The sequence below is a fragment of the Podarcis muralis genome, chromosome Z (assembly GCF_964188315.1).
Source record: "Podarcis muralis chromosome Z, rPodMur119.hap1.1, whole genome shotgun sequence".
Classification (NCBI taxonomy): domain Eukaryota; kingdom Metazoa; phylum Chordata; class Lepidosauria; order Squamata; family Lacertidae; genus Podarcis; species Podarcis muralis.
Window position 1 is genome coordinate 18235792 of NC_135673.1, and position 23048 is coordinate 18258839.

The 23048-nt window shown below is 44.7% G+C and overlaps 1 protein-coding gene across 2 annotated transcripts in view; it reads left to right on the top strand.

The window, feature by feature from the left end:
• The window catches only part of OLFM1 (olfactomedin 1), a 50003-nt gene extending 34398 nt beyond the window's left edge, over window positions 1–15605 (top strand). For both annotated transcript variants that reach the window (XM_028714817.2, XM_028714816.2), the window contains exons 3-6: window positions 2961–3116; window positions 5511–5730; window positions 12179–12285; window positions 13913–15605. In XM_028714817.2, the coding sequence (XP_028570650.1) occupies window positions 2961–3116; window positions 5511–5730; window positions 12179–12285; window positions 13913–14587 (1158 nt within the window). In that variant the 3' untranslated portion in view covers window positions 14588–15605. The remainder of the gene's footprint in view (window positions 1–2960; window positions 3117–5510; window positions 5731–12178; window positions 12286–13912) is intronic.
• Window positions 15606–23048: the final 7443 nt, after the last annotated feature.

Here is a 23048-nt window from a genome sequence, read left to right on the forward strand (position 1 = left end):
GCCTCCGTATTCAGAGGCAGCAGTGGGAATCTGGTTGGCCACTGTGAGCACAGGATGATGGACTAGATAGGTCATTGGCCTGACCTAGCAGGGCTCTTCCTGTGGAGGCCTATTATGATAGTAGAACCTCCATGCCCAGGAACAGTCTACCTCTGAATACCAGATACTGGGGCTTAAGTACTGGAGGATACTATTGCACTCAGGCCCTGCTTGAGGGCTTCTCATTGTGGCATCTGGTTGACCCCTCTGGGAACAGAATGCTAGACCAAACGGGCCTACTTTGGCCTGATCCAGCAAGCTCTTTTGACGTTCTTGTGTTGATTTCCTTATGCTATTTCCACATCACCATTTTTGCTTTTAAAGAACAGAATTGGGACACTTGTTCATCAGCCTCCCACACAGAGAGAACTGCAAAAAAGAGGAAAAAGAAAATCTAATTATGTTTGGAGAGGTTGAAAGTATAACATACTATTAGTGGATTGTTATAGCAAGGCAGTTCTGTAACAAATGGAAATGAAGGTGGTTAAACACACACACACACACACACACACACACACACACGATTCAAACATAGAAAGAGAATCTCCTAGAGTGGCTTTTCACAATATTTTTAATAGAAAGTTGACATTTCTATGAAGGGGTGTAACCCTCCGCTGTTTGCAAAGCATGAAGGCTGCATACAGAACTGGATTAAATGAACATTAAAAGTATTCCTGGGCTCATTGTTGCTCAATGTCTTTGTAAACAACTTGGATGAAGGTATTGAGGGAATGCTCATCCAATTTGCAGATATCACCAAACTGGGAGGGGTACTCAATGCTGCAGAAGTCAGAATTGGGATTGAAGATGGCCTTAACAGATTGGAGAACTGGGTCAAATCTTACAAAGTAACATTTGATAGGGACAAATGTCAGGTTCTACACTTAGGCAGGAAGAACCAGCTGCACAAATATAAGATGGGGGTGTCTGGCTTGCCAGTAGTACATGTGAAAGGGATCTAGGGGTATTAGTAGATAACAAGCTTCACATGAGTCAACAGTGTGATGCAGCAGCAGCAAAAAAAACTAAAAAAAAACCTGAATGCTATCCCAGGCTGCATCAAAAGAAGTCTAGTGTCTTGACCACGGGAAATAATAGTATCTCTCTATTCTGCCTTGGTCAGACCACACCTGGAATACTCTGTCCAGTTCTGGGCACCACAATTTAAGAAAGCTATTGACAAGCCAGACCAAAGTTAACAAAATGAATTTCAATGGAAAAAATGTCAGGCTCTCTGTTTAAGCATGAATAAGAAGCTACACAAATACAGGATGAGGAAAAGCTGGGAAATGTTATGTACTGTGTGTTATGTACACAGCCTAAGTGTATAAAATCAGGCTGCATACATGCCATACATTTAAAGCATGCAGAAGCATGTACACAGAGAGAGAGAGAGAGAGACAGCGAGAGAGAGAGAGTGAGAGAGAGTGTGTTTTGGGAACTATAGTTTACCCACCACAGCTGCCAGTTTCAAGCACCCTTCAGAAACCACAGTTCCCATGTTTATTTGTTTTTGTTTTTAATGGTGGGGTTCTTTAAGTGAATGGTACATAGCCAGCCTTGGTCTCATTCATTAGATGGCTTTTTACATGGCATCCACCTCTTCCTGAGTCTCTTCTTGTGATTGATGCTGTAATATATCAAGGTGAGTTCATGGTGCCTAGCAACTGTCTCTATCGCTGGGGTTCCCGCTTTATCTGTATCCAGCAATCGATGACTGTCGGGTGTAAATGAAGAGGTGATCATTCACCTTACAGTGAAGACATCCTTCTTAGTCAAACACACCCAGGCGGTAATGAATCGCCTCCTCTGCTTCAGAAGACAGGTGAGTGAACAGAAGAATGAAAAAAGAGGCTCCATGATTGTCCTCATTTGCACCAAAGATGATGAGTTTAACTGATTATAAGAACGTTGGGGATGGGCCATAGCACCTACATGCTTATTCAGAATCATGAGGACTAGAATCTTGCTTTATTTTTAGAGGAAGGTTGGTAACTCAATGGTAAAGCAACAGCTTTGCATGCAGAAGGTCCCAGGTTCAAGGCCCAATGGCATCTCCAGGTAGGACTGAGAGAGAGACCCCTGTCTGAAATCCTTCCAGTCAGTGTTGTCAATCAGTGGCCTTACTCTACCTACTAACACAGCTTTCTGTTTAATTCAACCTTTTATTCAGAACTATGAGGACCAGAATGTTCCTTCATTTTTACGGGAAGGGTAATAGCTCTGTGGGTAGTGCCTGCATCCTCACCAATTTCATGGATAATAAAATGAAACAGCACCATAACCTCAGACCAGGAGTCCATCCAGTCCATCCAGTCCAACAGCCAATTCTCACAGTAGGCACCCACAACAAGAACACTCATCAGATTTTCCCCATTCTCTGGTATGTAGAGCTAATACTCCGTGGGCATGGAGGTTATTCTAACACAATGGGCATCTATGAGAAGATGCCCTGTTGGATCAGGCCAATGGCCCACCAAGTCCAGTATCCTGTTATCCAACCAGATGCCCACTAGAGGAAGCCCCGACCCCCAGCAGAATTTGAACACGTGTCCTCTCCATTCCTGTACAGCAACTGGTGTTCAGAAGCATTTCTGCCTCCAACCATGGAAGCAGAACGTGGCCATTATGACTATTGATACCCTTCACCTCCATGAATTTAATTTGTCCAATTCTCTTCAAAGCCTGTGATTCAAAGGGAACATGGTTTCCAGCTGATAGCCACTGATCAGCATGGATTTGACCATTAGAGTACCAAGCATAAGTAGAAACATATTCACTATTTTTCCTCCATTCACCTGTCTGTTGAAGCTGTGCTTGTGGGGCGGGGGTGGGAAACTGGCTGCTTCTCAAGTTAACTGCTTCTGTTTGTCTTCTGTGTGTCCCTGACCTGCCTCCCTCCAACCCACCTTTCTGCTCAGGTACAAAACATGTCCCAGTCAATAGAAGTGTTGGACAGGCGGACCCAGCGGGATCTACAGTACGTTGAGAAGATGGAGAACCAGATGAGAGGCCTGGAGTCGAAGTTCAAGCAAGTGGAAGAGAGTCACAAGCAGCACCTGGCCAGACAGTTCAAGGTGAGCTTGCTTCTTGCCCAGGGGATGAGACTGAGCTGCCTTTGGGGGGGGGGAAGGGTGGTCTTAGCTCAGCGGATAGAGGGTTTGGTTTGCATGTAGAAGGTCCAAGGCTCAATCCCCAGCTAAAGCTGGGAAGTTCCCCTGCCTGAAATGCTGAAGAGCCTCTGCCAGTCAGTGTAGGTAATGCTAAGCTAGATGTACCAATGGCAGAAAAGGGCAGTTTCCTATGTTCCGATTGACTCAACCATTTATTCACAGCCATGAGGACTAGAATCTTGTCAAAAGAAAGGCACTAGCTCACTGGTAGAGCATCCGCTTTGCATGCAGAAGGTTCGGGTTCAATCCCTGACATCTCTGGACAGGGTTAGGAAGAGATTCCCTGCCTGAAACCCTGGAGAGCTGCTGCCTGTCAGTGTTGGCAATACTGAGCTAGAGAGACCAATGGTCTGACTCAGTGTCCCACAGCTTCCTGTATTCCTATTATTCAGCCCTCTCTTCAGAATTGTGAGCGCTAGAACCTTTGCTTGTGTGTGAAGGGCTGCAGCTCAGTGGCAGAGCATGCAGACAGCTCCCTAGCAGCATCTCCTAGGTCCCCTAACTGAGACCCTGGAGAGCCACTGCTAAGTCAGTGTGAGCAAGATGGACCAGTGGTCTGCCTCAGTATGAAGCAACTTCCTATGTTCCTATTTAATTCAGCCCCTCTTCCAGAACCATTAGGACGGGAATCCTAGTCTCCTCTTACCTGGAGGTGCCTAGAGCCAAACCATTTTAGGACTGTATCACAGATGCTCTATCACTGAGTTATGATCTTTTCTCACAGAAAGGATGCAGGGCTGTGCACTTATAGTGCAGTTTACATAAAAGTCATGATGTGAAATCATTGGAACGTTCACACACACACACCAATGTATTCATTTAGAGGAGGAAGGAAATTGTCCAGCCGCTCAGACTGGCTATTGACCCTGCAGGAGTTATCGCCCCTGCACCCGTTCTATCCACAACTGAATTTAGAAGGGGTTTTTTTGTTTTGTTTTTGAGAGGGACCTCTTATTAAACCTCAGGGTCCTTTCCCCTTTACCATTGACAAAGTCACTGTGTGGATGAGAGAAGGATCCCATTCACACCACACATTGAAAGCATGACAAAAGCCACCTTAAGCAGCGAATTCTGGGAGTTCTAGTTTGTTAAGGGTATGCTGAGAGTAGTTAAAAGGCCCCCTTAGTCTCCTCTCAGAGTGGTTTAACAGTTAATGCCTCTTTCAAGGGAACTCTGGGAATTGGAGCCCTTTGAGGAGAAGGGGGGAGGGGTGTCTCCTAACAATTCTCGGCACTCTGAACAAACTACAGTTTCTAGAAAATCCATAGCTGTTTAAAATAGTATCACGGTGTTTTAAACATAGGGTGTAACTGTGCCCAAGTCATTAAAGTGCTTTTCTTTTCTTGGGGGTGGGCTGGGGGTGGGCACCTGTTTTTCCAGATTGCAATCCCGCTAACTGCATTGACTTCTGAGTAAACCCACCGGGCTTGCTTGAGAGTCAAGCACAGTTAGGAAGACCAGAACCCATTATTTTATTTTGTCTTAACTGATTAATTCATGTTTTAAAAAGAAAAGAAACAGTCTGTTAATAGCTGCTGTCTGTTTAAGGAGGTTAGCAAGCTAGCTGTTCAACCGCCTCTCATTTTCTTGCTTTCAGGGCTAACTTAAAAGAAATTTTAACACCCAATGTCGCACTGACTGAAGAAGCCGTTCATTCCCCCTCCATGTAACCATGAAAAAAAAAAGCAGAAAGCAGAAAGCCTTTCCCGCCATCCTTTGATTTCCTCTTCATTTGATTATTCTTAATTATTTTTGTTTCGGTTTTTTGGCAAATTAGCACCATTATTCCAGCGTCACAAACAGCCGAGAGTTCTAACTTTTGCATGTAAACTGTTAGAGATGCATTTCATGACTAGTTTTGCAAAAATCCTTGTTGATGCATTATTTATTTATTATTATTATTATTATTATTATTATTATTATTATTATTAATTTATGGAAAAGGGAAAAAAAGAATTTGTGTATGTGACTGAAGCATGTAACCTTAAGATGTTGCATTCTAAAAAAAAAAGAAAAAAAATTCTAAATAAAGGCCTTTTTTCCCAAATAAGATGGTGTGCTCCAGACTGTTTAATATTATATAATATATTTATATTTATATATCCTTTCCACATTTGGACACCCACCCCCACCCCTACTCAGCAAGCATTAATAATACTAATAATAATGGTGGTCTTTTGTTGTGAGGGTGTTGGAGAAAGCACATCCCAGGCAGGCAGCTCTCTTAGAGGTAGGCGAGGGGTAAGCAGGGCTTTTGCAGACCAGAGCATTGAAACCAAGCTTATTTTAACCTTGCAGGCGATTAAAGCGAAAATGGAGGAGCTTAGGCCCCTGATCCCTGTGTTGGAGGAGTACAAGGCCGATGCCAAATTGGTTTTGCAGTTTAAAGAGGAGGTCCAGAATCTGACGTCAGTTCTTAACGAGCTCCAGGAGGAGATTGGCGCCTATGACTACGAAGAGCTTCAGAACAGAGTGTCAAATCTTGAGGAGAGACTCCGGGCTTGCATGCAAAAATTAGGTAGGCCTGCACGACCCAAGCGAGCAGGAGGAGGAGGAACCTGCCCTGGTGGAGCAGAGGGCAGGGGGCACATGCCTCTAACCCGTTTAATGTCAACCAGTCACCAAGACTCAAGAGGTTTAGGAGCCATGTGTACAGAGCCAAGCTTTATGTCAAGAGGACATAACCCTTCCTTGAGGGGAAGGGGGTGGTAGCGCAGTGGGTAGAGCATCCACCTTATGTGCCAAAGACTGCCCAGTTCGGTCCCCTGCATCTCGTGTTAGGGCTGGGGAAAGACGTGCTGGAGAGCTGCTGCCAGTCAATGTCAGAAACACTACTGTGATTCCTGTACTGCGAGAGGGGGGTTGGGACAAGATGACACTTGGGGTCCCTTCCAACTCTACCGTAATGTTATGATTCCATGACCTTGACAGATGGTGGACTCTCCTTTATTGGAGGTTTTTAAGCAGAGTTTGGATGGCCATCTGTCAGGGATTCTTTAGCCTTGATGCCTTCATTCCAGGGAGTTGGGCTAGATGACATTTGGGGTCCCTTCCAACTTTACAATTCTCTTATATGATTCTCTTATATGATTATATGATTCTACTGGGCAAGATACACCAATGGTATAAAATAGCTTCCAATGTTCCTATTTAAGGCAGCCCTTTATTGAGAACAATGAGGACTAGAACCTTACTTTATTCTTAGCGGGAGGACCATAGCTCAGTGGCAAAGCACCTGCTGTTTATCCTCCCAGGAGGTCCCAGGTTCAGTCTCTGACATGTGTAGCTGGAGCTGGGGAAATACCGTTTTCTGAAAGCCTGGAGAGCCAGTGTCCATTTGGCCCCTTAATTCTGAACAATGAGGACTAGAAATGTAATATTTAGGGGAGAGTCCATAACACAGTGGCAGAGCATGTATTTTGCATGCAGAAATCCCCATGGTCAGTCCCAGGTGGGGATGGAAATGCCCCCCTGGTCTAAAACTCTGGGAAGCTGTTGCCAGTCAGAGCAGATAGTACTAAGCTAGGTGGAGCTTGTGTTCCTAACCCAGCACCTGTTTTCAGTGCCAGTGTTTTAACCATGGAAAAGAGAGTGAGGGAGAAAAAGAGAAAGCATGAGAGAAAGCGTAGGCAAAGGTGCTCATGAGGTGGTGCAGAGTGCATTTCCTTGAGTCTCCATAGGATCTCCACAGATCAGGAATCAGGTTTCCAAACTGGGAGGTGTTGTTTGGTTAGACTCCAAAGTATCAGGCAGCATGTTTCAGCTGCTCTGTGGGGCTTTGGATCAAGTGATTCCTGGACAGCACACACACACGGCGAGCCACTTTGGAAGTGATAGGGAGTACTTCAATATGTGTTTAGGGTGTGTGTGTGCATTTGCTGTACAGAGAGAGAAGTGAAAAATCCCACTGAACACACAAATCCTTGCAAGGACCAAAATATGTTCTTTCGCAAGCACTCTGAACATGCTCAGAGATACTCTCCTTTTTATCCAGTTTGCAAAAATGGATGAGGAAGGGGGGGGGGGAATAAGACCCAGCTACTGCATGATTATGGTTCCAGCTCCAACATATCCTAGATGACTATAAGCTGGTCTGTGAACTTGGAGACAGCGATGCTCTTGCCTTGTTCTACATCACATATTCCTGGAATGCATTGCTCATTGGCTACCATTGGGTCAAAGTTCAAAGGAGAACCTTGAAAGGAAACAAATGATTCAGGTAGCAAGGATATTGTTCATTAACTGCACACGTCAGCACATTCACACAGTAGGGAGATTTCAGAAGCATTGGAGTGATACCCACAACTCTGTGCCAGGAGATAGGCTTGGCATTCAGAAGGTCCCAGGTCCAAACCCCAACAGATCTCCAGGTACAGCTTGGAAAGCCCTCCCATCTGAAATTCTAGTAAGCTGCTGCTTGTCAGCATCCACTGAACTGAACCAGGGGTCGCCAACCTTTCTGGAGTGTGATTTTTTGGGGGGCGGGGGTGTGCTACCATTCACCAAATGGCTGCCATGGAGGCAAATGCTGAGAATCACAAGCAGGGAGAGTTGCTGCTTCTGCGGTCAGGTTCTGCTCATTGGCTTCCTATTGTAGCATCCAGTTGACTGCTGTGGAAACAGGACACTAGACTTTAGAGGCCCCCTTTGACTTGATGTAGCACCCAGGCTCTCTTTATGCTTATTACGAACACAGAACTATTAAGTCTTGGTCACCCCCCGACATCCTGCTGCTGATGCTTTTACTCCTGGGTCCACAACAGGTAGACCTCAGGCCCTATCTGTTTTCCTGGAGGGTGACTTCTGCTCTGCTGCCCTTCAGTTTCCAACAAAATAGGTGGCAAACTGGATGAGACTGCTTGAAAGGATGAGGTGGAGCCTTTTCCTTGTTTCCCGTTACTTCTGTCTCAAAGTGATCCTCAGGCCAAATGAATCAGTTGTAGCCAATGATACTTCTACTTAGAGAAGCCCCACTGAGCTGATGGATGTGGCAAATTTAGGTATATTAATTACAACACCTCTTTTCTGACTAGAACTTAAGTTGGATGCCACCATAATTGTCCAGTGTTATTTATTGATTATATGCTGCTTACATGCCAAATTGGCCCCCAAGCGGTTTACAACTCTAAAACCAATCTGTAATTAAAACAGGCAATAACAATTCCATTGGGGCACTAAGACATCCTTCATTAAAATAGACAATAAAACAAGCAATTGAGAAGCAAAACAGTTTTTAAAAATCAAAAGAGGTAAAACTATAAAATCAGAAGTTCAGTTCAGAGGAATGGCTGAACAGGTGTGTTCTCAGGAGTCAGCAGGGCTCATATTTGAAATCACTGCACTGAAGACCCCTAGTCTGCCCATTTTCTGATTCACCAACTCTGTAACTAGGGCCAAATTGCTATCTTCTATTTCACACACACACATTCATCAGAACTTCAAAACCTGGGTGTTGAGTACCTTGACAGACTGAGATCATTTTGAAAAAGGATTAGATGCATTCTCTGAACCCACTTTTTTTGGGGGGGGGGTAAGTTTTCAGTGTAGGACAGAAAAAGACGTAAAATTGTACATTCATTCAGAATGAGAGCCAAAGCATTGCTCTCATTCCACATGGGCTTTATGACACCTGGGGGTGTAACAGTACGGCCTCAAGCTGCTCAGAATGCGATCCCCAATAAACTGAGATGTTAGATCTTAGCAAATAGCACCAATTGAGGCAAGTAAGGGAAGGTGTCGATACAGGTAATGTGGAGGTAGGATACAGTCACAGGAACTGTGAGCAAAGTTTTGGAGAGTGGTTGTTTCCCCAGCCACCTCTTTCCACACTGAAAATGATTGCACATTATCATTTGGTGAAGCCAGTAAATGGATGCTTGGTTCATATATGTGTGAATGCTAGTAAATGAAGTTTACATAAGAACATAAGGACAAGCCTGCTGGATCAGGCCAATGGCCCAACTAGTCCAACATCCCATTCTCACAGTGGCCAACCAAATGCCCCAATGGGAAACTCAATCACGATCTGAGCAAAAGAGCCCCCTCACTTCCTGGGGTTTCCAACTGGTTTTTAGAAACATTCCTCTCTCCAGCTGTAGAGGCAGAGCACAGCCATCATGGCTGGTAGCCAGCAATGGGCCTCTGCTCAATGAATTTGCCCAGTCCTCTTTTAAAGCTATTCAAATCAATGACCATCACTCCCTCCTGCAGGTGTGATATGCTGTATGAAGGAGCACATCCTTCACATGAATATGCTGTATGAAGGAGCACATCCTTTTATCTGCCCCGAGTCTCTATCCACTTTCTCCATGCCATGCATCATTTTAGAAGCTCCTATCATATCACTTCTTACTTGCCTCTTCTCTAAACTATAAAGTCCAAAATGCTGCAGCCTTTCCTCCTAAGAGAGTCACTCTATCCCCTTGATCATTTTGGTGGTCCTTTTCCAACATCCTGTCTGAGATGAGGGGACAAAAACTGAACACAGTACTCCAAATGTGGCCACACCATAGAACTGTATAACAGCATTATGCTTCAATTAGGAGTTTTATTTTCAATTCCATTCCTAATTATGTTCCAAGGTGTACTTTGTGCCCCCTGTTTTGAGTGCGAGGTACACATAAATTTATGGAACTGGCTAGGGGTTTGTGTCTTATTTCTGTGTTTCCAGTAACAGTTAGGGTCCCAGAAAAGAATGCAGGAAGGAAGGCCCATGGAAGGCTATCTTGTACCAGATTCTTGCTGGAGAGGGCCAGAACCTTGGACAGAGACAAAGGTGCAGGGTAGAGTACATGTGGAACACACGTGTCAGGACCATGGACCTTGCAACTGACAGCAGGAAAGCCCTATTTCAGGCATGGCCAAACTTGGCCCTCCAGCTGTTTGGGGACTACAACTCCCATCATCCCTAGCTAACAAGACCAGTGGTCAGGGATGATGGGAATTGTAGTCCCAAAACAGCTGGAGGGCCAGGTTTGGCCACGCCTGCCCTATTTGGACATACTTGGAACTGATCCTAGGACTTTTTGCATGTGAAACATGTAAAAAAAAAAAAAAAGCCCATCTCCTGAACTGGCTTAAACTGAGTCCATCAGTTTCCATCAGAGAATTGATCCATCTAAATCCATGAGAGAGGAAGAGGGGTCTTCGGACATCTCCCAACACCCTTAACAAACTATAGTGCCCAGAATTCTTTGGAGGAAGTCATGATTGTTTAAAGTGGCATCATAGTGCTGATGTGAACATGGCATAGGCAGTCCTAACAGCATTGAAAACATCAAGCAAGGAACTCTCAGTTAATACAGTGGCATGCCAGTGATCAAAAATGCCAGCTTAGATGACTGAGAAGCACTATAATTTTTGGCTCAATAGCAGCTGGCAAATACCAGTCATCCAACAAATCAGTGGTTTTGTAAGCAAGAGTGAAAACATGAAAGAGTTATCTCTGCTCCATCATCAAAAGTCCTGATTCTGGTCAATTTCCTTTCTTTGCTCCTTTGAACCATTAGCATCCCAGCTGTTTTCAGAACAATTTCCTTTCTTAGGAGTGCCAGGAGGCAGTTTTCTTAATAAGGCTGCTGTTTGTTAAGAGAAGGAGGCCACTGGATGTGGCTGACAATTCTCAATTTAATTACCATTAATTAGAGAAGGAGGAGGGAGTCATAGGCACTGTAACCGCTCTAATGCACCGTGATGATGATGTCAGCTGCTGTTTGGAATGTGCTGTTCAGATCTCCACTGCTGCCCATTGTTTAGCACTTTCACAGCTGACTCAAGGTTACATTTTGCTACCCAGAAAGAATCCTAGAATTGGAGTGTTGGAACCCCAGGGGTCTAGTCCAATCCCCTGCAATGCAGGAGTCACAGCCAAAGAATCCCCAACAGATGGCTATCTGACCTGTGTGGATGATCACTGGATGATCCAAGAAGGGACTCCCTGCTGTGTCTCACAAAGCCAATCTTTTTGTTTTTGTTTTCACCTGAGCAGTTTATGAGTGTTCCGTGGCATCACAAACACCCTGGATGGTGATAGGATCATAGGATGGTTGAGTTGGAAGGTTCCCAAAGGGCCACCTAGTCAAACTCATTGCAATGCAAGGGGCTACATGCCTATCTGGGTGCAAAGTGCACTGGAATCCTAACATCCTGTGTCTCCTTCACTCACTTTGGTAAGGTCATCTCCAGGTAACAACTGGGAAAGTCCTGAACCCCTGGACAGCTGCTGCCAGTCAGTGCTAACAATGCTTATCTAGATGAACCTGTGGTTTGGCTCAGTTAAAGGCAATGCCCTGTGTTCCCTCTTGAAAGAGGAGCACTTTCTTTGTAAACTCAGTTTTTGAAAAGAGGGAATTTCCTTGCAGATGGATAGAACAGAAGAAGCTAAGAAGAGCCCAGCTGGATGAGGCCAATGGCCCAGCTAGCCCAGCACCCTGTTCTCACAGTGGCCAAGCAGAGGCGTCAATGTGAAATCCATAAGCAGGACCTGAGCACACTCTCCCCACTTGTGATTTCCCAGCAACTGGCATTCAGAGCTAGACTCCCCTTGGGCATGGAGGTTCTGCTCTCACAGTTGACCTCCACATGGAGAGCATTGCTGGGGACCCATCTAGTCCAACCTCCTATTCTCACAGTGGCCAACAGATGATCATTATGGGAAGCCCCAAGCAAGACTGAGCACAATAACAATTCTCCCCTCCTGCAATTCTCAGCAAATGGTACTCAATCCCAAGTGTATACCTGTATAAGAATTCTGCACATGGTCTGCTAATGTTTACAGGGGCTTTCCTGTTCACATTCAGTGATAGTCCTCCAGCCAAGGACCTGACTGGGTGGCTTATGAAATGGAAAGCCATCCCTCCACCCCCCAAAAAACAAAAAATTCCCAAGAGAATGTCTGATTTAGACAAGGCACCATTAAAAAAAATCACATAGTTTGCTCACTCCCATTGTGTTCAACCTTTCTGCAGCCTGTGGGAAACTGACAGCAATAAGTGACCCAATCACAGTCAAGACATCTGGATCCAGGTTTGGCTCATGGATGACAGACCCACTAGCTCCAGAGGGTGAGAGCAAGGTAAGATGATGAACCTCACTGCACCTGTAACATGATCCTGAGCTTCTTCCTTTGATCCCATACTAAACCATGGACAGAATGACAAGGGATATTTGACAGTTCCCATTCACAGAATTATGCTTTCATGAAAACACACACACACACACACACACACACACACACACACACAACTTTTCATTGTTTCTCAAAATGTGTCCATTTTTTTCGCAGCTCGGGGCCACGTTCAATAAGGAACTGCCTTGTCCCATATATTCCTATGCTCCTTAGATGGGATGCTGCAGAGAGTGTCTCATGCTCTTTAGTATGTAATAGAAATGGGGCTTTTTAAAGTCATCACTTGATTTCAGGGTATTTAATTACTATATTGCTCCACAGGACATGCAGTTAAATGTATGAACTGACTCCGTAGGAATATATTCCATCTGTAATGGTATTGTGGAGACCCCAATTACCCAACTGAACCCACAAGCTGTTGATTAACATTGAAGCACAAGGTTGAATTAGTTCCCAGTTCATTCTTGGTGCTACTTACAACAGGCAGCAAAGCAGAGTGTTGCATACAACTACTCAGAGTAGACCAATTTAAATTAGTATACCTAAGCGGGTCAACTCCAGCAACATAAGAAGAGTCTGCTAGATGAAGCTAAAGCCCCATCTAGTCCAGCATCCTGTTCTCACATTGGCCAACCAGATGTCCATTATGGGAAACCAGTAAGCAGGACCTGAGCCCAAGAGCTCTCTCCCCTCCTGCAGTTTCCAACAACTAGCATTCAGGAGCATTCCTGCTTCTGACTGTAGGGGCAGAGCACAGCCATCGTAGCTGGCAGTCATTGGTAGCCTTCTCTATGAATTTGGCTCCTCTTTTAAAGCCATCTAGATTGGTAGCCATTACTTCCTCCTGTGGAAGTGAGTTCCATAGTTTAACTATGCTCTGCATGAAGAAGCCCTTCGTTTTATCTGTCTTGGATGTTGCAATATTCATCTTCTTGGAATGTCCATGAGTTCTAACCTTATGAGAGAGGGAGAGAGAGAAATCTCTCTTCACTTTCTACATGCTGTGCATAATTTTATAAACGTCTATCATCTTACAGTTTCTCTAGACCAAAATGCTGCAACCTATTTTTTAAAATTGTTGTTGCTGCTGCTGTTTGTCCTACACCCTAAGGTCCCAGGCATTAAAACACAATAAAAAACCACAATTTAAAACAACTGACAAACACATACCGTGGTACCTCGGGTTAAGTACTTAATTCGTTCCGGAGGTCCGTTCTTAACCTGAAACTGTTCTTAACCTGAAGCAACACTTTAGCTAATGGGGCCTCCTGCTGCCGCCGCGCTGCCGGAGCACGATTTCTGTTCTCATCCTGAAGCAAAGTTCTTAACCTGAAGCACTATTTCTGGGTTAGCGGAGTCTGTATCCTGAAGCGTATGTAACCCGAGGTACCACTGTTTATAAGGTAGCTCCTAAAAGCATGCACGTCAAGTGTCAAAAGCCTGGGTAAAGAGGGTGATGGATCTACTCTGAGTAGGACTAACTTTGGACACAACCTAGTATCTATACAGAATGTTTCTCAAACATCTTTTCTTCCTTCTTCCTAATGCTGATATCTGTATGCATTTTCTGTAGGTCTGGTATATGGACAGCTATCACAACAATCGCTTTGTCCGGGAGTACAAATCCATGTCCGATTTCATTAACACAGACAACTTCACCTCCCACCGCCTCCCTCACCCATGGTCTGGGACAGGACAAGTGGTCTATAATGGCTCCATCTTTTTCAACAAATACCAAAGCCACATCATAATCAAATTTGACTTGAAAACGGAGACCATCCTTAAGACTCGTAGCCTGGACTATGCCGGCTATAACAATGTCTACCACTATGCCTGGGGTGGCCACTCGGACATTGACCTCATGGTGGATGAGAATGGCCTGTGGGCCGTCTATGCCACCAACCAGAATGCGGGGAACATTGTCATCAGCAAGCTGGACCCCAACACTTTGCAGAGCATCCAGACTTGGAACACCAGTTACCCCAAACGCAGCGCTGGAGAAGGGTTCATCATTTGTGGCACATTATACGTCACCAATGGTTACTCGGGGGGTACGAAAGTGACCTACGCCTATCAGACCAACACTTCCACTTACGAATACATCGATATCCCCTTCCTAAACAAATACTCCCACATTTCCATGTTGGACTACAACCCCAAGGACAGAGCTCTCTATGCGTGGAACAACGGTCATCAAATCCTTTACAACGTCACCCTCTTCCACGTGGTCCGATCAGACGAATTGTAGTCCACTTTTTTTCGTCGGGAAAGGAACTGAACCATTTAACAAAAAACAAACAAACCTGGAAGGGATACATACTATGGAAATATATTTTAAAAGAAAAAAGAGATATAATGAAAAAGGAAAACAGCTGCCAAAATGTCAATGTGGGAGTATCCGGTATTTAAACCTGCAAGAGATCTGTGCTCATACCTCTCCGAATTTTCAATCAAACATCTAACTCGTGTTATAGACCTTTGGGAGGGGTGGGAATGAAACCAACTTATTTGCAGCTGGAACTGCACTTGACAAATTAATTTTCTGTTCTTGGGTGTCTTATTTTTCAAGGGCAGGTGGTCTGTCTGTTCTCTTTCCCTACTGTTCTGATAGCAAAGTTGTAGTTATAAAGTACAAAGTAAAAGGCGATGACTGTTGGGGGGAAAACTTTATCATGGGGATGTGGGGGGGGGAAGGGGGGACACCTGATTCTTCAATTGCTCTCTTATTTTTTGGTGCATTGCATGGACAGTTCCTTCCATCACAGTCAGCTATGATGAGGTGTTGAAGTTGACTCACATCAATGGGCTTCTCAATTTTAATTTTTTGATTTTACTTTTAGAAGGAATGTTGCAGGTAGATATTGTCTCCCATGGCGCCTACTCTCGAGTATTTCACTCTCTGCTTCTTCTTTTTTTCAAAAAACAAACAAACATCTCCCCCCTCTGTGTTTTATGTCACCTTTAGATTCATTGTCCTGGGACCCAAAGTAGCTAATGGATCTGTGTCTCTTTAAGTAGATATAAATACACGAATAAAAAAAATGAAAAAAATATATAAAAAGGTATGTATTATGGACAAGTTGTTGTACCCAAATATTTGTTTGAACATGTATCCAGCCAATATCTTGTACAATGTTATGTCTGTTATTAACCAGAGGTGGTAAAAAAACAAAAACTTTGTATGTCCAAGTTTATGCAATGAATGTTGTAAATGCCAATGATGTCATTTGGATTAATAAATGAAGGTTTCATATCTTAAAAAGTGATTTAAGGTGTGGTGTTTAAATTCATAGCACCATAGAACTGTAGAGTCAGGGTTGTATGGGGTGTATGTTAGAAGAGGGACAGTACCTCTGATGGGGGACACACATCTTGCTTCTAGGGTACTTCATACACCTTTGTTCCCCACTCTCACCTGTGTCTACTAGAAGCTGTCTGCAAGTGACAGCGGCCACATCCCGGGAAATGGCTTTGACTGGCTGGCTAAAACAGCTGAAGGTGGGTCTCAAACCCTCAGTCAGTTAGGGATTTTGCCTGCATATGAAGACCAGGCTCTGGTAGACTGAGCGGATGATACCACTTGTGGGCCAATGGTCAAGAAGGCAGTTTCTGCAGCCAGGGCTTGTCAATCTGAGAAGGTAGCCCTTCTTGGAGAAGGAAAACTCTGTTCCTAAACCTTTATTGCCTTGTGGGATATATTTGGGAAAAGAAAAGGCTTATGGAGTAAATCTACACAAATCTAGAATGGGTCCCTAAGGCGGTTGGGTGACGCCTTGTACGTCTCCTTTGGGAAACTCCACCAGCCAAGTTGGTGCCAAATGCATTGCTTTAGTTTCCTTTGGACTACATCAGCAAGGCCAAGAGGGGTGTCGTGTTGTCTGGGCACCCCAGGACTTCCATACACACTGCACTGCTAACCCAGCAGTTTGACTTCACCCCCAAAGGCACACTCCATTGTCTCTCAAAACAGATAGATGCCCACAACTGTTAGAAGGGATCCCAGAGGTCATCCAGTTCAACCCCCTGACATGCAGGAAACACAACAAGCCTGGGTGAGGGTGGGGGGAGGCCCTCACACAGGCTATACAAACCTTATTAGTTTGCTTCAAACAATTCACACTTTTGGTGTAATGTGAACCATGGGTTAAATTACACAGTGCTTGGGCTCATGTCTTGAGGAGTTTTGAGATAAGGGTGTCAGGCGCACTGGGTTACCATAGCAACACCAGCCAGGTCAACTGCGTTCCTTTCTGAGCCATTCACCCTCCCATTGGTCCAGGCCGTATGCCTATGTGTAGAGACGGGTATCATAGTCTCCAGGGCATTGCTTTCATTATGTCTAGTCCTGTTGCATGTTCGTGTCCTGCCCTGTTTTGCTGGCAGGGTCTGACTCTGAATCTGTGAGAGTCAGGGGAAGAGACTGTGCATTTTTCGTAGTTAGCTAGCATGATGATAGTGTTAATGGATCTCTCCGTACATATGTATCTTTACCTCAAAGGCCATAAGGATTGCACATAGTAGATAGCAGTGTTTAGCTTTGTCTTGCATCTGGAGACAATAAACACTTGGTTACTTTGAACTGTGTGGGAGAGGAGTTTTCCTCTTAATTGGAGACTCTGGAAGAGGATCTTCTGCTGGGAACAGGAAATCTCTGAAGACTCTGCTGGGGCTCCACATACTCTGCTGATAACATCACACTGGTTGGGGTGTGGTGAATGACCAACTGACTTCCACAAGTCCCAACACACACAACCTAAGAGATGGCTGATGAACATCACTGGCTTTGCAGAGCCTTCGTGCCTCACCTTCAATGCTGCCCCAAACTATGGGAGCTCTTCAAACAGCCAAAGCATACCATCCGTTCCCTGTGGCCCCTCTGGTGTGCAAGTTAACTGAATTTGGTAGCTGTTGGGAGCATCCACAGCATATTACTTTTCAGAAAAGCAGAGGTTTGTTCCACTGGGAGAGCTGACAGATCTTTAATTACCAGCAGTCATTACTGCATTATCATAATGAGAGTACACACAGAATTCCCTTTCAGCCTGCCAGCTGTTCTCTTGACTTGGAAACATTTCAGCCCTCTGGCATCTGCTGCTTGACTTCAAATCATTCTTTCTAGGTGGCCTGGAAAACCACAGTCAGTTGTATGAAACTAAGTGCATGGCACTGGACGATCAGCAACGATTGTGGCAAGACTGTGTAACTGCCTGTCGTCAGACTCTCCAGTCGTGCCATGCACCTGATGTCAACCAAGGATCAAGATAAATTTGTGAGGTTTGGGAGAGTCACAATTTGCAAGCGGGATCCTGAAATTTCTACCTGGCTGACCTTTTAGATTTCTATCTTATTTGTATCTAGTCATCATAGAATCATAGAGTTGGGAGTGACCCTAATGGTCATCTAGTCCAACCCTCTGCAATGCAGGAATCCTGCCCACAGCCATCCCTGGGTGGGCTTGAACAACCAGCCTTCTGGTTAACAGTCAGATGCCCTGACCTATTAAGAGAAGTTAACTGAGACCCAGGTCAACTGCAGAATGAACAAATTTTGTTTTATTTATTCAGTTTATATCCCACCTCCCCCCCCCCCAAGGAGTTCAAAGTGGTGTACATGGTTCTCTCCCTCCACATTTAATCCCCACAACAATCCTGTGAGGTAGGTCAGGCTGAGAGGCAGGGCAAATGGGGATTCGAACCCTGGTCCCCTAGGTGCTAGTCCACCACTCTAAACAGTATACCACCCTGGCTCAATGTTAAGTTTCCCTGGCAAATCACAAGATGCCCCTTTAAAAAGGAAAGACTCATTTAACAATTATTGAAATGGAATAAAATGGAATGGAATAAAATGAATGTATACAAATCTGAACAAAAAAATTCCTTCCAGTAGCACCTTAAAGACCAACTAAGTTAGTTCTTGGTATGAGCTTTTGTGTGCATGCACACTTCTTCAGATACACTGAAACAGAAGTTGCCAGATCCTTCTATATAGTGAGAAGGTGGGGAGGGGTATTACTCAGAGGGGTGGTGGGAATGGGTGATTGGCAGATAGCTGTGATGAGCCTGTTGACGACTCTTAACGACTGCAGTAGGTCTTACAGGAAAAAGCAAGGGGTGAGAAGGTGAAAAATGGCTTTGTTATGTACTGTATAATGAGATAAGAATCCAATGTCTTTGTTCAGGCCAGGTCTCTCCGTGGTTTTAAGTTTGGTAATGAGTTCCAATTCAGCAGCTTCTCTTTCCAGTCTATTTCTGAAATTCCTTTGTAGTAAAACAGCTACTTTGAGATCTTGTATAGAATGTCCTGGGAGATTGAAGTGTTCTCCTACTGGTTTCTCTGTCTTGTGATTCTTGATGTCAGATTTATGTCCGTTTATTCTTTGGCGTAAGGTTTGGCCTGTTTGTCCAATATAGAGAGCTGAAGGACACTGTTGGCATTTGATGGCATACACAATGTTAGACGATGAGCAATTAAATAGTCCCGAGATGGTATGTGTGATGTTGTTGGGGCCAGTAATGGTGTTGTCCGGGTGTATGTGGCAGCAAAGTTGGCATCTGGGTTTATTGCAGGCTCTGGTGCCAGTGTCCGTGTTAAGTCTGGTTGTAGTATTATTGTGCGTTAGGAGTTGTTTAAGATTGGGTGGCTGTCTGTAGGCAATGAAAGGTCTTCCTCCCAGAGCTTGAGAAAGAGAACTGTCATTGTCCAGGAGAGGTTGTAGATCTCTGATGATGCGTTGTACTGTTTTAACTTGGGAGCTGTATGTGATGACTAGAGGTGTTCTGTTATTTTCTTTTTTGGGTCTGTCTTGCAGCAAGTTCTCTCTGGGTATCAGTCTGGCTCTGTTGATCTGTTGTCTAACTTCATCTGCTGGGTATTTTAGTTCTAAAAAGGTTTGCTGTAGATCTCTTAGGTGAGAGTCTCTGTCTGTAGAATTGGAACAGATACGGCTGTAACGTAGTGCCTGGCTATATACAATGGACTGTTTGGTATGTTTGGGATGGTAGCTAGAGGCATGTAGATATGTTTGTCGGTCAGTTGGTTTACGGTATAAGGTGGTGTCTATGCGCCCATCCTGTATTTTTATAGTAGTGTCCAAAAAATGTATTTCTTGCATAGATTGATTCATTGTTAGGTTGATTGTGGGGTGAAAATCATTGAATTTCTGGTGGAAGGTGTCCAGGGTCTGTTGACCATGTGTCCAGATGATACAAATCTGAACAAAATCTCTCAAAACCTAAAAGCATAAAACAAGATCTAGACACTCCCTAGGAAGATGTAGCATCCCCTCCTAGGAGTCCTCCCATCAGTTGCTGAAGATGAAAAATGTGCTGTCTCCACTGTTGGATAGTTCTCATGTGTACCCAAATGAAAGATTCATAGCCTGACGTCTTCTCATCTCTCCTTAAACTTTGTCTCAAGTATTGTTTTCTTGGTGCATTATATACTAGACAACAATTGATGCTGTGAGTATCAGGGGTCAGTCTGGAAAATGCCCTGAGTCCCTTCCAGCTCTTGGGGTCCTGTACCCAGTGAGGATTAGAATTTAATAGAGGATTGTATTGCTGAGATAGTCAGGCAAGCTTCTTTGTAGGGCAATGACCTTAGCTGGCCACTTGAGTATCCTCATCGGCATCCTCAAAGAATGGCCCAGGTCGCAAGATCCACAACTAAGTGATGGGGCCCTCCAGGTTAAGGGGTGGTGGGCTTTCCTCCACCCCTTCTCACTTAGCTCCTAGGAGAAATCAAGAGCCTGAGTGGAGTGTGAGAGTTGAGCTGGAAGCAGCCTGGAAGCTGGAGACACAGAGACCTGCTTGTTCTGCGCTGCATCCAAAGCTGCAACTAATGAAGAAGCAAGATCTGTCAGAGTGTTAATGCTGTGAACCCCTCAGGCTTATGCTCAGGTTGTATAAAGGTAAAGGGACTCCTGACCATTAGGTCCAATCGTGACCGACTCTGGGGTTGCTGCGCTCATCTCGCTTTATTGGCTGGGGGAGCTGGCATACAACTTCTGGGTCATGTGGCCAGCATGACAGAGCTGCTTCTGGCAAACCAGAGCAGCACACAGAAACGCCGTTTACCTTCCCGCCGGAGCGGTACCTATTTATCTACTTGCACTTTGACGTGCTTTCGAACTGCTAGGTTGGCAGGAGCAGGGACTGAGCAACGGGAACTCACCCCGATGCGGGGATTTGAACCGCCGACCTTCTGATCGGCAAGTCCTAGGCTCTGTGGTTTAACCCACAGCACCACCCACGCCCCTAGTGCCACCTGCGTCCCTTCAGGTTATATAGATTTGTAAATAAAACCATATATCCTAATGACACCACAGCCTCCCAAACCAACATTGTGCACAAAATCTTCAACCCAGTTTAAACCACAAGCACCGTCACGTTCTTTGCCTATTGACTAGGATCAGGAAAGCGGCTGATGTCTCTCCACCGTTCAAAAGTGTCGTCATTTTAAGAGATCAAAAGGCACGAGGACTAGAATTCTACTTCCTCTTTTTGAAAGGATAGGCCATAGCTCAGTGGGTAGGGAATCTGCTCTACATGCAGAAGGTCCCAGGTTGAAGCATGAAAGGTTCAGGCACAGCTGGGAAAGTCTCCTCCAGGACTAAACCTTTTTAGGATTGAAAACATCACTGAGCTGTGATAGAAAGGATCCTTGTTGTCCTTCTGCTGGCGTGCTCTGGTCCATGGGGTCACGAAGAGCCGGACACGACTAAACAACAACAACGTTTGGGAAGTCTATATTTAAGGAAATGACTTTTTATTGTTTTTTCGCTGTAATTTTAATAGATTTGCTTTTGTATTGTTTTAACCTCATTAGTTTTTAAATAATTGTCTTTTCTATGATTGTGGCTTTTTTATATTTTATCTGTGTTTTGCATTTTTATTTCTAAGCCACCTTGAGTCCCAGTCCAGGGAAAATGAGGCTTGTAAATAAGAAAAAGAATAATAATGTATAATGAATGCACTAAGTTTAAATAAACTTCATGATGTGGAAGCTCCAGACTCAGACACAGACTCAGACTGATGTCTTCATTTCGACGGGAGAGGCTGCTGGCTAGTGACTCTTCAGGAGAACACTGGGTTGGATTGACTAGTTGCTGACTCTCAATATTATGCAGTTTCCTGTGTTTCTATGGAACCTCAGACCCATCACCCTCCTTGGGTGACAAGGAGGAGCAGATATTAAGTCATCTATAAATACAAATACCATCTCCAGCCTTGCCACGAACCAGCTTCACTAAGTCTCTCCCTTTTGCTTGAAATGGTCCTCGGCTCTCCACAGGGAGAGAGAGAGAGATTCATCCTGGGCAAAGCAGGATTTGGATTCCAGGGCCATATGGTCCTCCTGCAGCAGGAGGAATTGAAAAGGAAATTGCTCTCTTTTCAGATAATCAGCTGAGGAGGGTGGGGGGAGAAATGACAAGAAGGCCATCTACTTAATGCACGCGTTCTCGAGACTGATTGACGTGTTGTAACAACATAAGCCTTCCACCGAGCGATAGAGAATCCCCTAGCTGCTAGAGTTAAAGACTGGATTGCTAGCTCTGCTCTGAATGACACACAAACGCGCACACACAGAGGATTAGATTCCTTCAGCTGGAGACAGAATCAATAAGGTGATTATGACCTTGTTTTTCTTGCTACGGTTGGGAGATATCCATGGAGCTGGGGCTTCCAAAGACGGGAAGGGGGAAGCAGCCGCTAGGCAAATTGCAGGTCTGAGGCTGCATAAGCCTATTTTTTTAGCATGCTGTAGCAGATGGTAGATAGAATAATAGAATAGTAGCGCTGTAAGGGGCCCCCGAGGGTCAACAAGTCCAATGCCCTGCAATGCAGGAATCATGGTCCTCCTGGCAGGGCAGCCCTCCAACCTCTGCTTGAAAACATCCAGTGAAGGGGAGTCTACCACCTGGACAATGAGTCTGTTCCACTGTTGAATGGTTCCTACTGTCAGAAAGTCATTCCTAAGATTTAGTTGGAATCTCCTTTCTTGCATTTTGACCCCATTGGTTCAAAACCTGCCTTCTAGAGCAGCAGAAGGCAAGCTTGCTCCATCTTGCATGTCAGCCCTTTAGATAGTTGAAGGTGGAGCCCTTCCAATATTCCGGAAGGAAGACAGTTAAATTTGGCCCTGCAGAAGCCACAGCAATACTTAGGGAAAGTCAGATTATGTCCTGTTGGCATAGGAACATATTAAGGGTTCTTATACTGAGCCAGACCCTTGGTCCATCTAGCTCAGTATATTGGTGGACTTGTAAAAAAGCTAAGAAATATTGGATACAAATATATACATGAGGTCCAGCTCCAAGGGCCTTCTGGCGGTTCCCTCACTGCAAGAATTGAAGTTACAGGAAACCAGGTAGAGGGCCTTCTCAGTGGTGGCGCCCACCCTGCGGAACACCCTCCTGTCAGATGTCAAAGAAATAAACAATTACATGATTTTCCAAAGGCATCTGAAGACAGCCCTGTATCAGGAAGTTTTTAATGTTTGAGGTCTCACTGTGTTTCTATATTATGTTGGAACCTGCGCAGAGTGGCTGGGGCAACCCAGTCACATGGTGGGGTATAAGTATTATTATTATTATTATCATCATCATCTTCATCATCATTATCATCTTCATCATCATTACCACCACTACTACTACATTGATGCAGAATATTTTAAAGTGTAACATTAAAATGAAGCTTGCTAGGAATAAT